This window comes from Triplophysa rosa, linkage group LG7, assembly GCF_024868665.1.
Source record: "Triplophysa rosa linkage group LG7, Trosa_1v2, whole genome shotgun sequence".
NCBI classification, from domain to species: Eukaryota; Metazoa; Chordata; class Actinopteri; order Cypriniformes; family Nemacheilidae; genus Triplophysa; species Triplophysa rosa.
In genome coordinates this window covers 22,686,021-22,699,341 of record NC_079896.1, presented here as the reverse complement: position 1 = coordinate 22,699,341, position 13,321 = coordinate 22,686,021, and the positions used below count along the sequence as shown (strand labels likewise).

Here is a 13,321-nt window from a genome sequence, read left to right as displayed (position 1 = left end):
GGGAAGGTTGATAGATTTTTTATGTACAGCTCTGGATGTTCACATATACAGTAGAGGCCTTTAAATCATGTGTATGCGGGGTTGCCCACAGCACTAAACACACACACGCAGTAGTTTAGAATAATCCACACAGTGCCTTAAACAGCACGCTGTGACAGTCAGATCTTTGAGGAGGATACTGTTTCTGCAGTCTGAGCTGGATGTTACAGTACAGCGTATACTGTATGACAGATGCTGTAGGACATTGTCACTTTGTTGGGTTATTAGTCTGACTGTTCTCACTTGTGTGAGGGGTCACCAGGAGGTTGTTTTCAAGTGCTGTTTTTCGGAACTGCTTGAGAAACAGAACAAGAATGACTTTCAGAATATTCCATACTGGATATTTTAACACTTTTAAACTAGAAATTTGACCAAAAAATAGTGCTGTTAAATTGATTAATCACGATTAATTGATTACTAAATAAATGTTTGTGTTTATATGTGTGTGGCGTGTCTTTTTATATGTATATATACATGCACACACAAACATGTGTAAACTACAAATATTTTCATAAATATATACACATTTGTATTTAATATATAATTTACATTATGTATGAATATAAATATAAATTACTCAAATTTCTTAAATATATACATATATGTTTGTGTATTATACATGTAAATATACACGCCGCACACATTTGTGTGTTTTTTTGTTGTTGAAAAAAATAGATTTATAAATAGTATTTTGAAATGACTCGATTTGAACAATTTTTTTCAAATGACCTTGTGTTAATGCCTGTTATTAGAAGCAGAACAGTTTCAGTTTAATGATACTCTCAGGAGATTGTTTTGTCTTTCTGAACTCAAATCAAAAACAAGATTATTTATATTTTCATTAGATTATAGTAGATGCTTTTGGAGATGAGGGTCATATTGACGGTTATGTTGTATCTGTGCTCCTGGTGATCTGATCTAATCCCTTTAGATGAAGCTTCAGACATGACAATCATTGTGTCTCTTTTTTTCATCTTGTTTATCCTTTTTATCATCTATGTTTTTTCATGCTGTTAGCATGTCCCAGCTGTCCTCAGTTCACTCAATCTTCTCTGACAGACCGATGTGGATCCCAAATGAGATTAGCGGAGAGACTCTTCAGAATAAATAGATATCTAATTCTTTCTCTTCAAAATCCATTAAACCTTCCATATAGCTGAAACTAATGATGGGTTCTTCAGACCTGTGTACAGTCAGGTTCGTGTCAAACCTCTGCCCATGAAATCTAGACCACATTGCATCTTCTGACCCAAAACCGCCCACAGAGAAATTAAAGTTTTTTAGGTCACATATAGGAGCAGATGAATCATCCTTCAATAACCACAATAATGCCTCTTCTGGCAACGATTTCTATTCATAATTGCTTACTGTAGTATTTTGCCGTCAGTTGTAAACACAGATTTGTTTCCAGATGGACCCATAAAAGCCTGCACCTCAAACCCCAGAAATAGTGTCGAAGCCAACCAATCAGATCATCGCTGGTCAGTTCAGCAGGTGCGGTCCGCATCAGATGGTCAGTAGGTCTGTGGTTGTCAGACCAAAAACTGCCCACTGCTAAGTTGTTTCTGGACCAAGATGGTGTTACAGGAGAAACTGAATAATGGTGCACAACCGATTGTATTCTTTTGTTCATATGCATCTTTAATAAAATAGTTGAATAGAGTAAAGTTGGACATCACTTTGGGCCACAACTGTAGCTTTTTTTTTTAACTGAGGCACACGTCAAAATTATTTTCTGTAGTAATTTACATGTAGTCATTTAGCAGATGCTTTTATCCAAAGCGACTTACAAATGAGGTAAACAATAGAAGCAATTGGAACAACATAAGGACAACAAAAAGCATAAGCGCAGTAAAAGTCTCATATTGCCTACCACAGTATACAAAGCTAAGGTTTTTTTTTTAAGGATAGAAAGAGTAGAAAAGAAATAGAAATCAGAACGAATCGGTCAGGTGCTGACGGAAGAGATGTGTTTTCAGCCGATTCTTAAAGATGGCTAAATCTGCTGATCTTGTAGCAGCGGGCAGATCATTCCACAAATGAAGATGAGATCCAGAGAAGGTACGTGAGAGTGATTTTTTTCCTTTTTGGGATGGCATGTAACAAGACGTCGTTCGTTTGCAGAGCATAGAGATCTGGTGGGTACATAAGTCTGTATTAGCGACTACATCGAGAGAGGAGTGACGTGTGCTCTCTTCGGTTCATTGAAGACCACTCTTGCCACTGCATTCTGGAATTTAAATGACACTAACATTATTTCACTGTCTTGCATTTGACCATATCGGTAACAAGTCTTCATTCCAGAACTGTTTACAAAGCCAGGCTATATTTGCAGACACCAGAAGGGTGCAAGTAGATGTTCTCTGGTCCCATCAACTTCTGTAGAAAGAATTCAGATGGGACAGAAAACTTGTGGAAGAAGGTCAGTGTTAATGCTGTGATGCAGATCAGAAGGTATGAGGTCACGAAGGTTCTTTCATGTCAGTGTGAGTCTTTGATGAATTCAGGAGTGCAGTGGGTTGTTGTGGAGGCCGTCTGTGGGTCACAGCAGGGGTTATTGCAAACTCTGGAAAAGAAATCCGCTTTCTGAATGATGAAAGTAAAAGATGATCAAAAATGATCCAGATTAGCTTCACGGAACGAGAAAGTATAATGCATTAATTCTCCACATGCAAAATATGTTCATACGAAAATTGAAGTCCTATGAATTTAAGTATTCTAGAATAAAGTGTAGATGAGTTGACAGTCGACATCTGACACTTTATTAAGCATCTAGAATCACTAACCTGAAGCGGTAGATTGTTTGTAGTTTTCTTTATGTGGAGTAAAGCTCTAATCCTGCTAATCGGGTCTTTTTCCTGTTAATAAATGTGAAGAGATTCTTTGGACTGAAGAGCTTTGAGCTGAAACTGTAAGTGGCTGAGCTCTCAGGCTTAACCCTTGTTTCTTTTACCTTTCACAGACAAATAGGACATTACAGTCTTAGTTAAACTTTCAGACCTTTAACAGAACTGACAAATGCACTGAAATATTCAGCGGTAATATACAACATGCAAATAATGCGTGATGCTTTCAAATATTCATTCTGTGGCTATTTATAGAGAACTCGGAGGAGAATTTCAATGCCGTTTTCTCAATGTAAAATGTATGTAGTGATGTATTCGAGCTGCCGTCAGATGTCATGGGCCTGAAACATCAGAGCGGAGAGACAGATGAAACTCCATGGGGCTTCAGATTCAGGCGTGTCTCTCTGTAACATGAAGATGAGCTCATCCATTATACACAGAAACACAGTGAGAGAGTTCAAGGGGTTTGCAAGTGGCACGTAAAATGAGCTAAACAACAGCAGGGAGTTTGTAGTCATATTAATTTGGTTTATTTAAAAACGAGTCCACATTTATGGTCGTTTTGTAAGGGTAATAAAAGCTTATTCACAAAAAGAAATATGTAAATCTATAAGCAATTTAAAACATTAAACATCTCCATTTCTGTGCGTGCGTGTGTGTGCGTGTGTGTGCGTGCGTGCGTGTGTGTGTGCGCGTGTGTGTGTGGTGTCTTGGCTGGGATTCTCCTATCTTCACATTGACCCTGTAATCATTTTTGCATCCGTGGCATAATTAAGTCTGAGAGATGATTGATTGGATTAATTAGGAATGTGGTCGGACACACACACACACACACACACACACACACACACACACACACACACACAGAGAGAGCATTATTTAGACAGGCAATCAAATGATGATAAGCTGATTTGATCCGTCTCTGTTATATTTACTGTGTTAGTTTTGGTTGTCAGTCATTTGCTCAGTGACCAAAGCCAAATATATTGTTACCTTACTAAATTAAATTACACTAAATAAAGGTTAAGAGGTGCTTTGGAAAGCTGTACACTCTTAAAAAAAAGGTGCTTCAAATGGTTCTTCGATGCCATAGAATAACTTTTTGGTTCCATAAAGAAGAATCTTTCTGTTTCACACAAGGTTCTTTGTAACGAAAAAGGTTCTTTGGATTATAAAAAAGTAAGAAAGAGATGGTTCTTTAAAGAACCTTTGGCTGAATGGTTCTTTGTGGAACCAAAAATGGTCCTTTATATGGCATCGCTGCTAAGAACCTTTTAAGCACCTTTATTTTTAAGAGTGTATGTTGTAAAAATCTTTAACATTACCAAAAACCTTCACTCTAAATAAAATGTAAATTAATCTATGCTGGTTTGCAGTGGGTCAAAAATGGATGAACCCAGCTGTTGGGTAAAATTAACCTTGCAATGGGGTTACATTTGGCACAACAATTTTGGGGCAAGAAAGTCTTTTTGGCACCTTTATCTTTAAGAGTGTAAGTTATTTAAGGTTCACATCAAGCAGAAGTTTCTTCTTAAACAAAATAGTTCACCCCAAAAATATATAATAAAATACATATAATGTTATTCCTATTTATCATGTATCTCACTTTTTTAACAAATTAAAAAAAGAAATGTATCTAATAATTGTTGTTTATTATATGATTCAGAAGAGTACCTGTATATCTTCACTCAGGTTACACTCTTAAAAAAAGAGTTCCTCTCAGTGATCCCATTAAAGAACCATTTTTACTTAAAGGTTCTGGTACTATTTTTACATTTACATTTGCGCATTTATCCAAAGCGACTCACATTGCATTGTATAATACATTTGTTTCTGACTATGTGCAATCCCCTGGGATCAAACCCATGACCTTGGCATTGCTAGTGCCGTGCTCTAACCACTTAGCCACAGGTAACCTTTATGGTAAAGGTTCATTTTTAAAAGTGTATGGTCTTCTTATGTGATTTGTGGTTTTCTGTGGCTCACTAGTGTGTGGTTTTCATATACTGTATATATTTTGTACTATAATCCCATAAATAATCCCATAAATATAGATGGTGGTGGTTTTTCTCATAAAAGAGCATGTTTTATGGGGAGAGAGTAATCTTAATTTAACAAACACACATCTCAGATACACAGCTTGGTCAGGTCACGAAATCTTAGCCAATTAAATTTTAAAGGCACTGTGATGTCATGTTAAATATGTATGAGGGTGAGCTGATAGATAAAAATGTTAAGACTGATGAAATCAGCTCACACTCCAGTTTTGCCTCAGAAGGTCTGTGTTTCAACCCCTGGACATGTTCCAAAACGGCGAGTTTATGCCAAGGCTGTGTTCTTTTAGAAATAATCTTTCATATCAGCTCATGAACATGATATTATGCTGTTGACACATGTCTGTCTTTTGTTTTAACAGGAGATTTCTACTGCTGGATTTGGTGCACAGAATTAGGATGACCTACAAATGTAAGTATAGCAACTCACAACCCCTTCCAAAAAAGAACTATAGTAATACAATGTTTTTTTTATTATTTAAGCAATAAGGTACGAGAGGCTGTGCTTTATCGAGGAGCAAAAAAAAGCTATGGGCCAATCAGAATCAAGGACTGGACCTAACCATTTTATACTTTTTTTTAAATCTGCATCCCTGGTGTATGAATATGATACGCACATTCAGTACCATGGCATATAGATTGCATTACTGTACCATCTGGTAACTTCACTGTACCATGGTACCACCAATTTTTGTAAGAGATTAGCACACACAACACACATAAAACCAAAATGAAGTGAAAATTGTCAAAGAAAGGTCTTGCCCAAAATAACATTATTTACATAATAACATTATTACATTATTTTTATGCATGATATCACTGCTCGAGGGCGGAGCCTGGTTTGTAGTTTGAGCTTATAGCATGTTTTGTCGTTAAATTTCATGACCTCTTGTGTCCTTAACTAAACTCACACGCTCCAAAGCTCCCAATCTGCATTAAAATTGTACACTTGTCTTTGACTTTAAAATTTAGATTTCATATTAATTTCCTTTGCGATCGCATTATGCAAAGAGGGTGTCTCTGAAAGAGCTCATTATTTCCTCAATGAAGTAATTGTTTTGACCTTGTGTTATACTCCATCATTAGGCAATTGGTTCCTTTTTGAGTAAAATAAATGAGCTTTTTGCTCGGTGGTTGTACGCCAAGCACTTTTTACACTTTCTGCCAAATGTACAAACATGTACATTTACAGAATATGCAAACACACACAGATCTTAGATGCTGTATTAGTTGTGCATAAAAACACAAACTGCTCTTTGGTGAAGATGTAGTGGATTTGCCGCCTGCTCCCAGCAAACACACTGTTTAAAGGATTTCCTGCTGAGAACAGTTTGTTCCCAAATTAGAATAGAAAGAGACTTGTAATGAGGCCTGTCATGTTATCAATGTCATGTTAGATAAGATAAGAACATCGAGTTCTCACGAAACTGCATCCAGGAATTTGCAGTCCAAGAAAACACTTGAATTAAAGAAGATTCTGTTTGTAGTGGTACCTGACAGCGACCTGAGAATCCTCACGTGACTGCTTATTCTTTTTTTTGTTAATGTTTGTATATATGTGTATTTGAGACAGACAGCGAGAGAGAGAGAATATATTTAGAGCTGTGGAAATAGGGCAAACGACAGTACTGTAGAATGTAATTAGGACAAGGCTATTTTCAGACTTTATCACACACACGTGCACAAACTGTCTGTCTGTCTGCGTCATGATATCCGTCTGTACTTCCGTCTGTTTTTGTCTGATGGTAGGGTCTTTGTTTTTCTGTCTCATGAGAAGAGAGATGGAGTTTGGAGGAAAGAGAGTGAAAGAATGAGAGAAAGTGAGAAAGAGGTGAGAGAGAGAGAGATGAGTGTGGGGGAATGAGTGGAACAGATGGGTTTCCTCTGTGTGACTGAAATCTTGCTCTGGCAAATTGATGCGTTCACTTGATGAGTCGAGTGTGTGTGCGTGTGTGCGTGTGTGTGTGTGTGTGTGTTGTCCTGGTAAACCCTGCAGTGTGGGCACTAAATGTAGTATCAAAGATAGTAATACCAGTAATGTTTGACATGTTTTTTTTCCCCAGGAGGAAAACAGCTTATAAATCAAACAAAATGGTATTTATCTAAAAAAAATGCAGAAAGGTTTGTGTGAGGGAGCGCAAGTCTCTAAAATCCACCGGTCTCTAAAATCCAGTATTTTTTATACTGTACAAAATATACAGTTTGTGCAGTATAAAAAATTAATGCATCTATGGAAAGCCCCCATAAAACATGGATTGTGTGTGTGTTTGTACAGTAGGGGCAAACGCACACACACACACAAACAGTTCAGGGTCATTTTTGCATCCTGTGATCAGAATGTGTAAGAATGGGCTTTTTGGCCATGAAGAGAGCAGATGGAAGGTTTGGTTTGATTTTTGAGTGCCAGACGCTAGACACTTGAAGGTCTGTAATTCATAACTAATAAATCACTGTCGATGTGTCTTTCAAACCTGTAGGTAAGGTATATCTTGAGGACTGAGACGCTTTTATTGAACGTGATGAATGTTTTGCCATTTCTGTGCTGTTGCTCGCATTTTTAGATAATGTACACCTTGGGCTAGCCGAGATAAGCATATTAACTGTTATATTCTTATGACATCTGTATATTTAATATAAGTGTTATTAACTTAGGTTTGAAATTTGGAAAAGTGAGTAATCTGAAAAAGCATGGAGTCATAATATTACTGTTCAGAGGATTGATTATGAAGGCTAATTTAAATGACTTTATTTCTTAAGTGTTGGCATAATAATCTTGAAATGTCATCATTTCTATTGGAGGGGAAGAGAAAAAAGGTGTGGAAGGTTAAGTTGGGTTTATTTTGGTCCTGCACTATGTTTTGGCACCCCCTGCTGTCAGAATGCACGAGCAACCTTTGTTTCCATGGTGAGAAGTGTTTTTATGCTCAATAAATAATGATAATCATTTTAGGATACAGTTTTAGATAATTTCACACTGGAAATGCTGAACATTTAATGTGTTTACTGCATGTATAAAATAAAAGATCTGTTTTTGCAAATAAACTCTTCAAAAACATGTTCTAAAATGAGATAACTCCGTTTTTACAATTTTTTAAAAATCATGTTTTTTATTGTGCATTCCAATTAATATCAATCAAAGTGCAGTTGGTTTGTTTTGATTTAAGCCACAATAACTAAAACACTAACACAATAAAAGCATAACATAATAAAAAATATGATTTGATTTTTATGAGTTATCTCATTTTTGGAACCAAACTCTTCATGTGTTAATTCACCTATTAAACAAAACTAAGAAAACACGTTGAGACATACAGTATATCACAGAAGTGAGTACACCCCTCACATTTTTATAAATACTTTATTATATCTTTTCATGTGACAACACTGAAGAAATGACACTTTGCTACAATGTAAAGTATTGAGTGTACAGTTTGTATAACAGTGTAAATTTGCTGTCCCCTCAAAATAACCATTAATGTCTAAACCGCTGGCAACAAAAGTGAGTACACCCCTAAGTGAAAATGTCCAAATTGGGCCCAAAGTGTCAATATTTTGTGTGGCCACCATTATTTTCCAGCACTGCCTTAACCCTCTTGGGCATGGAGTTCACCAGAGCTTCACAGGTTGCCACTGGTGTCCTCTTCCATGATGACATCACGAAGCTGGTGGATGTTAGAGACCTTGCGCTCCTCCACCTTCCGTTTGAGGATGCCCCACAGATACTCAATAAGGTTTAGGTCTTCATCTTTACCCTCAGCTTCTTCAGCAAGGCAGTGGTCATCTTGGAGGTGTGTTTGGGGTCGCTATCATGTTGGAATACTGCCCTGCGGCCCAGTCTCCAAAGGAGGGGATCATGGTCTGCTTCAGTATGTCACAGTACATGTTGGCATTCATGGTTCCCTCAATGAACTGTAGCTCCCCAGTGCCGGCAGCACTCATGCAGCCCCAGACCATGACACTCCCACCACCATGTACTCCTCACCTGGTTGCCGCCACACACGCTTGACACCATCTGAACCAAATAAGTTTATCTTGGTCTCATCAGACCACAGGACATGGTTCCAGTAATCCATGTCCTTAGTCTGCTTGTCTTTAGCAAACTGTTTGCGGGCTTTCTTGTGCATCATCTTTAGAAGAGGCTTCCTTCTGGGACGACAGCCATGCAGACCAATTTGATGCAGTGTGCGGTGTATGGTCTGAGCACTGACAGGCTGACCCCCACCCCTTCAACCTCTGCAGCAATGCTGGCAGCAATCGTCTATTTCCCAAAGACAACCTCTGGATATGACGCTGAGCACGTGCACTCAACTTCTTTGGTCAACCATGGCGAGGCCTGTTCTGAGTGGAACCCGTCTTGTTAAACCGCTGTATGGTCTTGGCCACCGTGTTGCAACTTAGTTTCAGGGTCTTGGCAATCTTCTTATAGCCTAGGCCAGGGGTCGGAAACCTTTTTTAACCAAAGAGCCATTTTTCCAGTTTTGGTTCATTCAAATTTGCAAAAGAGCCGTTGCAAAAACTACTATTATATATATATATATACAGTATACACACTGTATAAATGATAACATTTTCAATGACTGCAATACTAATAACTATGTATCATACTACTAATAACTTCACATGAAAAGATATAATAAAGTATTTATAAAAATGTGGGGGGTGTAATCACTTCTGTGAGATACTGTATAGCAATAACAATAGTAATGTGCAGTGTGTAGATGCAGTGTTTAGTTGAGTATAAAAATGAAAAATGAGGATCGGTGAGAAAACATAAAACTTGCTTATAGGGATAGTTCAGCCAAAAATGATAATTCTGTCATCATTTACTAACTCTCTTGTCATTTCAAACCTGTCTGACTTAGCAGACAGAAACAAGAAACAGAATATTTCTTGTGATTTCTGGAAGAAGTGGCAGACAAAAGACGTGATTCAGGTGAACAGAAAAATCGCTAGAACAAAACAACCACATGAGCCCAGAAATGAAGCAGGTGACGGAACAGCAGAGATAAACATAAAAGGATAAATCTTAGCAAACAGAAACAAGAAACAGAATATGTTAAAGTTGGTAACAGAACAACAAAGGTACCCATTCACTTAAATAAAAAAAAAAAAAAAATAAAAGTGAATGGGTACCAAAGTTGTTCAGTTACCAACATTAACATATTCAGTTTCTTGTTTCTGTATGCTAAGATTAAACCTTTTATGTTTATCTCTGCTGTTCCGTCACCTGCTTCATTTCTGGGCTCATGTGGTTGTTTTGTTCTAGCGATTTTTCTGTTCACCTGAATCACGTCTTTTGTCTGCCACTTCTTCCAGAAATCACATTGCTTTATTTTTGTGAGTCTTGCTGACAGGCGTCTCTGCTTCAGGTGTAACTCCGCGTGTGATGATTCATCTGTATGTGCTCGGAACGTCTCTCAATGCTTTTCAACATCTATACTGGTGGAAGGTTTTAAATCCCTGTGAATTAGCCTGTCAGCTAAAGTCAGGCTGTCTCTCTCTATCATTGTCTGTTTGTCTCTCTCTCTCTCTGTCTCTCTCTCTTTCTTACTGGCAAGCAGGTGACGGCATGGCACAGTCTGTCTGGGCATTCAAGCACATCAATCCGCTTTACCTCCATGAAGCCCGTCTGTGCGCACAATCTTGGCATGAGTTGAGAGAGAAACTGGTTTTGGAAAAATTGTGTCATAGCACATACATCTTGACTCTAGGATTGTTTATGTAAATGATGACACACTGGTCCTACAGGGTAGACCATTCAGCTTGACGTGTGTGCGTGCATGCGTGCATTCTGCAGAAAATGTGCCCAAAAGGAAATTTTCTGGTTAAGTGCAATACATGTTTTTCTTGTCAAGTAGATTATTGGTTGTCTAAAGTCAAGCAACAACATTGTGCTATTTCCCATTAATCATTCACATCTGTGTGTGTGCATGCGCGTGTGTGTGTGTGTGTGTGTGTGTGCGTGTGTGTGTTCATGTTTGTATATCCCGGTGGGGACCTAAACCTGAATACACACCAACACATGGGGACTCGTGTCACCGTGGGGACCAAAATTGAGGTCCCCAGGGGCAAAAAAGCTAATAAATTGTACAGAACAATATTTTTTACAAATCTAAAAATGCAAAAAGTGTTCTATGATCTTTAGGTTTAGGGGTTGGGGTAGGGATAGGGGATAGAATATACAGTTTGTACAGTATAAAAACATTACGCCTATGGACTGTCCCCACGGGGATAGTCAACCAAAGCCTGTGTGTGTGTGTGTGTGTGTGTGTGTGTGTGTGTGTGTGTGTGTGTGCGTGTGCGTGTGGGAAGGGTACCCCCTACGGTATGAAGACAAAATGTCCCCACAAAGATGGCAATATCCAAAATCCTTGTCGTTGTGGGGACATTCTTTGGTCCCCATGAGGAAGCAAGCTTATAAATCATACAGAATTAACTTTTTTGAAAATCTAAAAGAGCAGACAGTTTGTGTGTGATTGTTAGGGTTAGGGGGTGGGTTAGGGGTAGGGAATATGATATACAGTTTGTGCAGTATAAAAACCATTGCGTCTATGGAATGTCCCCATAAAACATGGAAACCCAACATGCTTCTACATTCACTATTCTCTTTTTCTGGTATTCTCCAGGGTGTTTCTCTGGTGGCACCATGTTCCTGAAGTAGGGTGGGGGGGCGTTGCCCCGTTCTGCCATGAAAGGCTACACCCCCCAACACACCCGTCATCTGTCCGACTGCGAGCCGCCCCGTTCTCCCGGTCACCTGGGCTCCCTCTACCCTCCCTCTGCATCCTCCACCCTGTCGCACACTCCGTTTCTCCTGCCAGCAGCCATGGACCACTATGGAGTCCTGGACCCCCATCACTTCTCACCGTCCCCCACCCCGGGAGGCCTTCCGCCCGACTGCCTGATGCCCCTTAACAACCAGCTGTCCTCCAGCAGTACCTTCCCCCGGATCAACTACAACTCGCACTATGATCAGGGAGAGTTTGGGCACTCTGCGGGGGACAGTATCGGGGGAATTGGCACAGGGACCCTGGGCACGTCCATGTCTATGGGAATGGGTCTTGGAGTGGGACGGACCGCTATGATCACCAGTGGATCCGCCACTATATCTGGTGGGTACTAAGTGGGGACAGTTTTGAGGAACTTTTAAGAAATATTATGAAAGTTTAATGTAGATTTTAAATACTGGTTAGCCATGGCAAAAAAAAAATTTGAAGTAAAAATTGATTAAAAGGTTAAGAAGGTAGCATTGTCTGGAGTTTTGAAGGTTTTCATAATAAATTATTAACAAAAATTTTTACTGAATTAAGTGAATTCATCCATAAAGTTTTTTTTCTGAAACACCTGTGCTCTTTTTGTCATCAGGTGCAGGAAAGATGAATCGCTTGCCACCCAACCTCCTGGACCAGTTTGAGAAGCAGTTGCCAGGGCAACCAGACGGCTTCAGCACGTTACAGTTCCATCGTAGCACGGCGGTGACAACAACGAAGCAGCAGCAACAACAACAACGCACAGACAGTCCCGGAAAAATACGCTATCTGGTTCACTCCGTCCAGAAACTTTTCGCAAAATCGCAGTCGCTCGAAAATTCGGCCATCAAGGGTAACGTGAACGGACGCAGCAGCAGGCCGTCTGGCAGCGATGACAAGCAACGTCGAAGCAAAAGCAAAGACCGGGCCAAGAGCGAAGGAACGGCCAAACGGAGGCCCCGGTCCAACATGTCCGGATACTGGAGTTCTGACGACCTGGACAGCGATATCAGTAACTATAGAAACCCCGCGGCCATGATGACTTTAGGGCGGTCGGCGGGGGGAACCCGGTCTGGACCGGATGGCCAAGTGGCGTCCAGATACGTCATGCAAGGCTACAGCACCATCAGTGAGCACACTTTGAAATCATCGAAGAGCAACAGCGACCTGAAGCACAAGGCGCTCCCTGCACTCCCAGGTCCTGGTGGTGGGGGAGGAGGAGGGAGAGGGGCCATGTTTGATGGGAACTTTGGTAAAGGGGGACCCTGGTCCACACTTACATTAGGGCCCACCAGGCAAGTGTGCCAGAAAGGTTCGGCCACTCTGGATCGTACCTTATTGAAGTCTAAATCAGTTCAACAGGACCTGGGCTGCCATTTTCTGCAGGTTCGAGGGTCGGTGAGTATTCACAGAGCTGAATGAACTCATGGCATAAAACAATAACACATAGAGCAGATTTAAAGGAATAGTGCACCTTCATAATGAAAATTCTGTCATTATTTACACGCACTCTTGTCATGTCAAACCTGTTTGACTTTCTTTCTTCTGCAGAACACAAAAGAAGATATTTTGAAAAATGTTGGTAACAGAAAACCATTGGTCCCCTTTGAGTTGAATTGGTTGTGTTTCCATA

General features: G+C 39.7%; 1 protein-coding gene across 4 annotated transcripts in view; it reads left to right on the top strand.

Annotated features, from left to right (window-relative positions):
• dlgap4b (discs, large (Drosophila) homolog-associated protein 4b) overlaps nucleotides 1–13,321 on the top strand; it is an 86,573-nt gene that overhangs the window by 52,299 nt on the left and 20,953 nt on the right. For all 4 annotated transcript variants that reach the window (XM_057337675.1, XM_057337674.1, XM_057337673.1 and 1 more), the window contains exons 2-4: nucleotides 5,302–5,351; nucleotides 11,566–12,051; nucleotides 12,305–13,086. In XM_057337675.1, coding sequence (XP_057193658.1) covers nucleotides 11,628–12,051; nucleotides 12,305–13,086 — 1,206 coding nt within the window. In that variant the 5' untranslated portion in view covers nucleotides 5,302–5,351; nucleotides 11,566–11,627. The remainder of the gene's footprint in view (nucleotides 1–5,301; nucleotides 5,352–11,565; nucleotides 12,052–12,304; nucleotides 13,087–13,321) is intronic.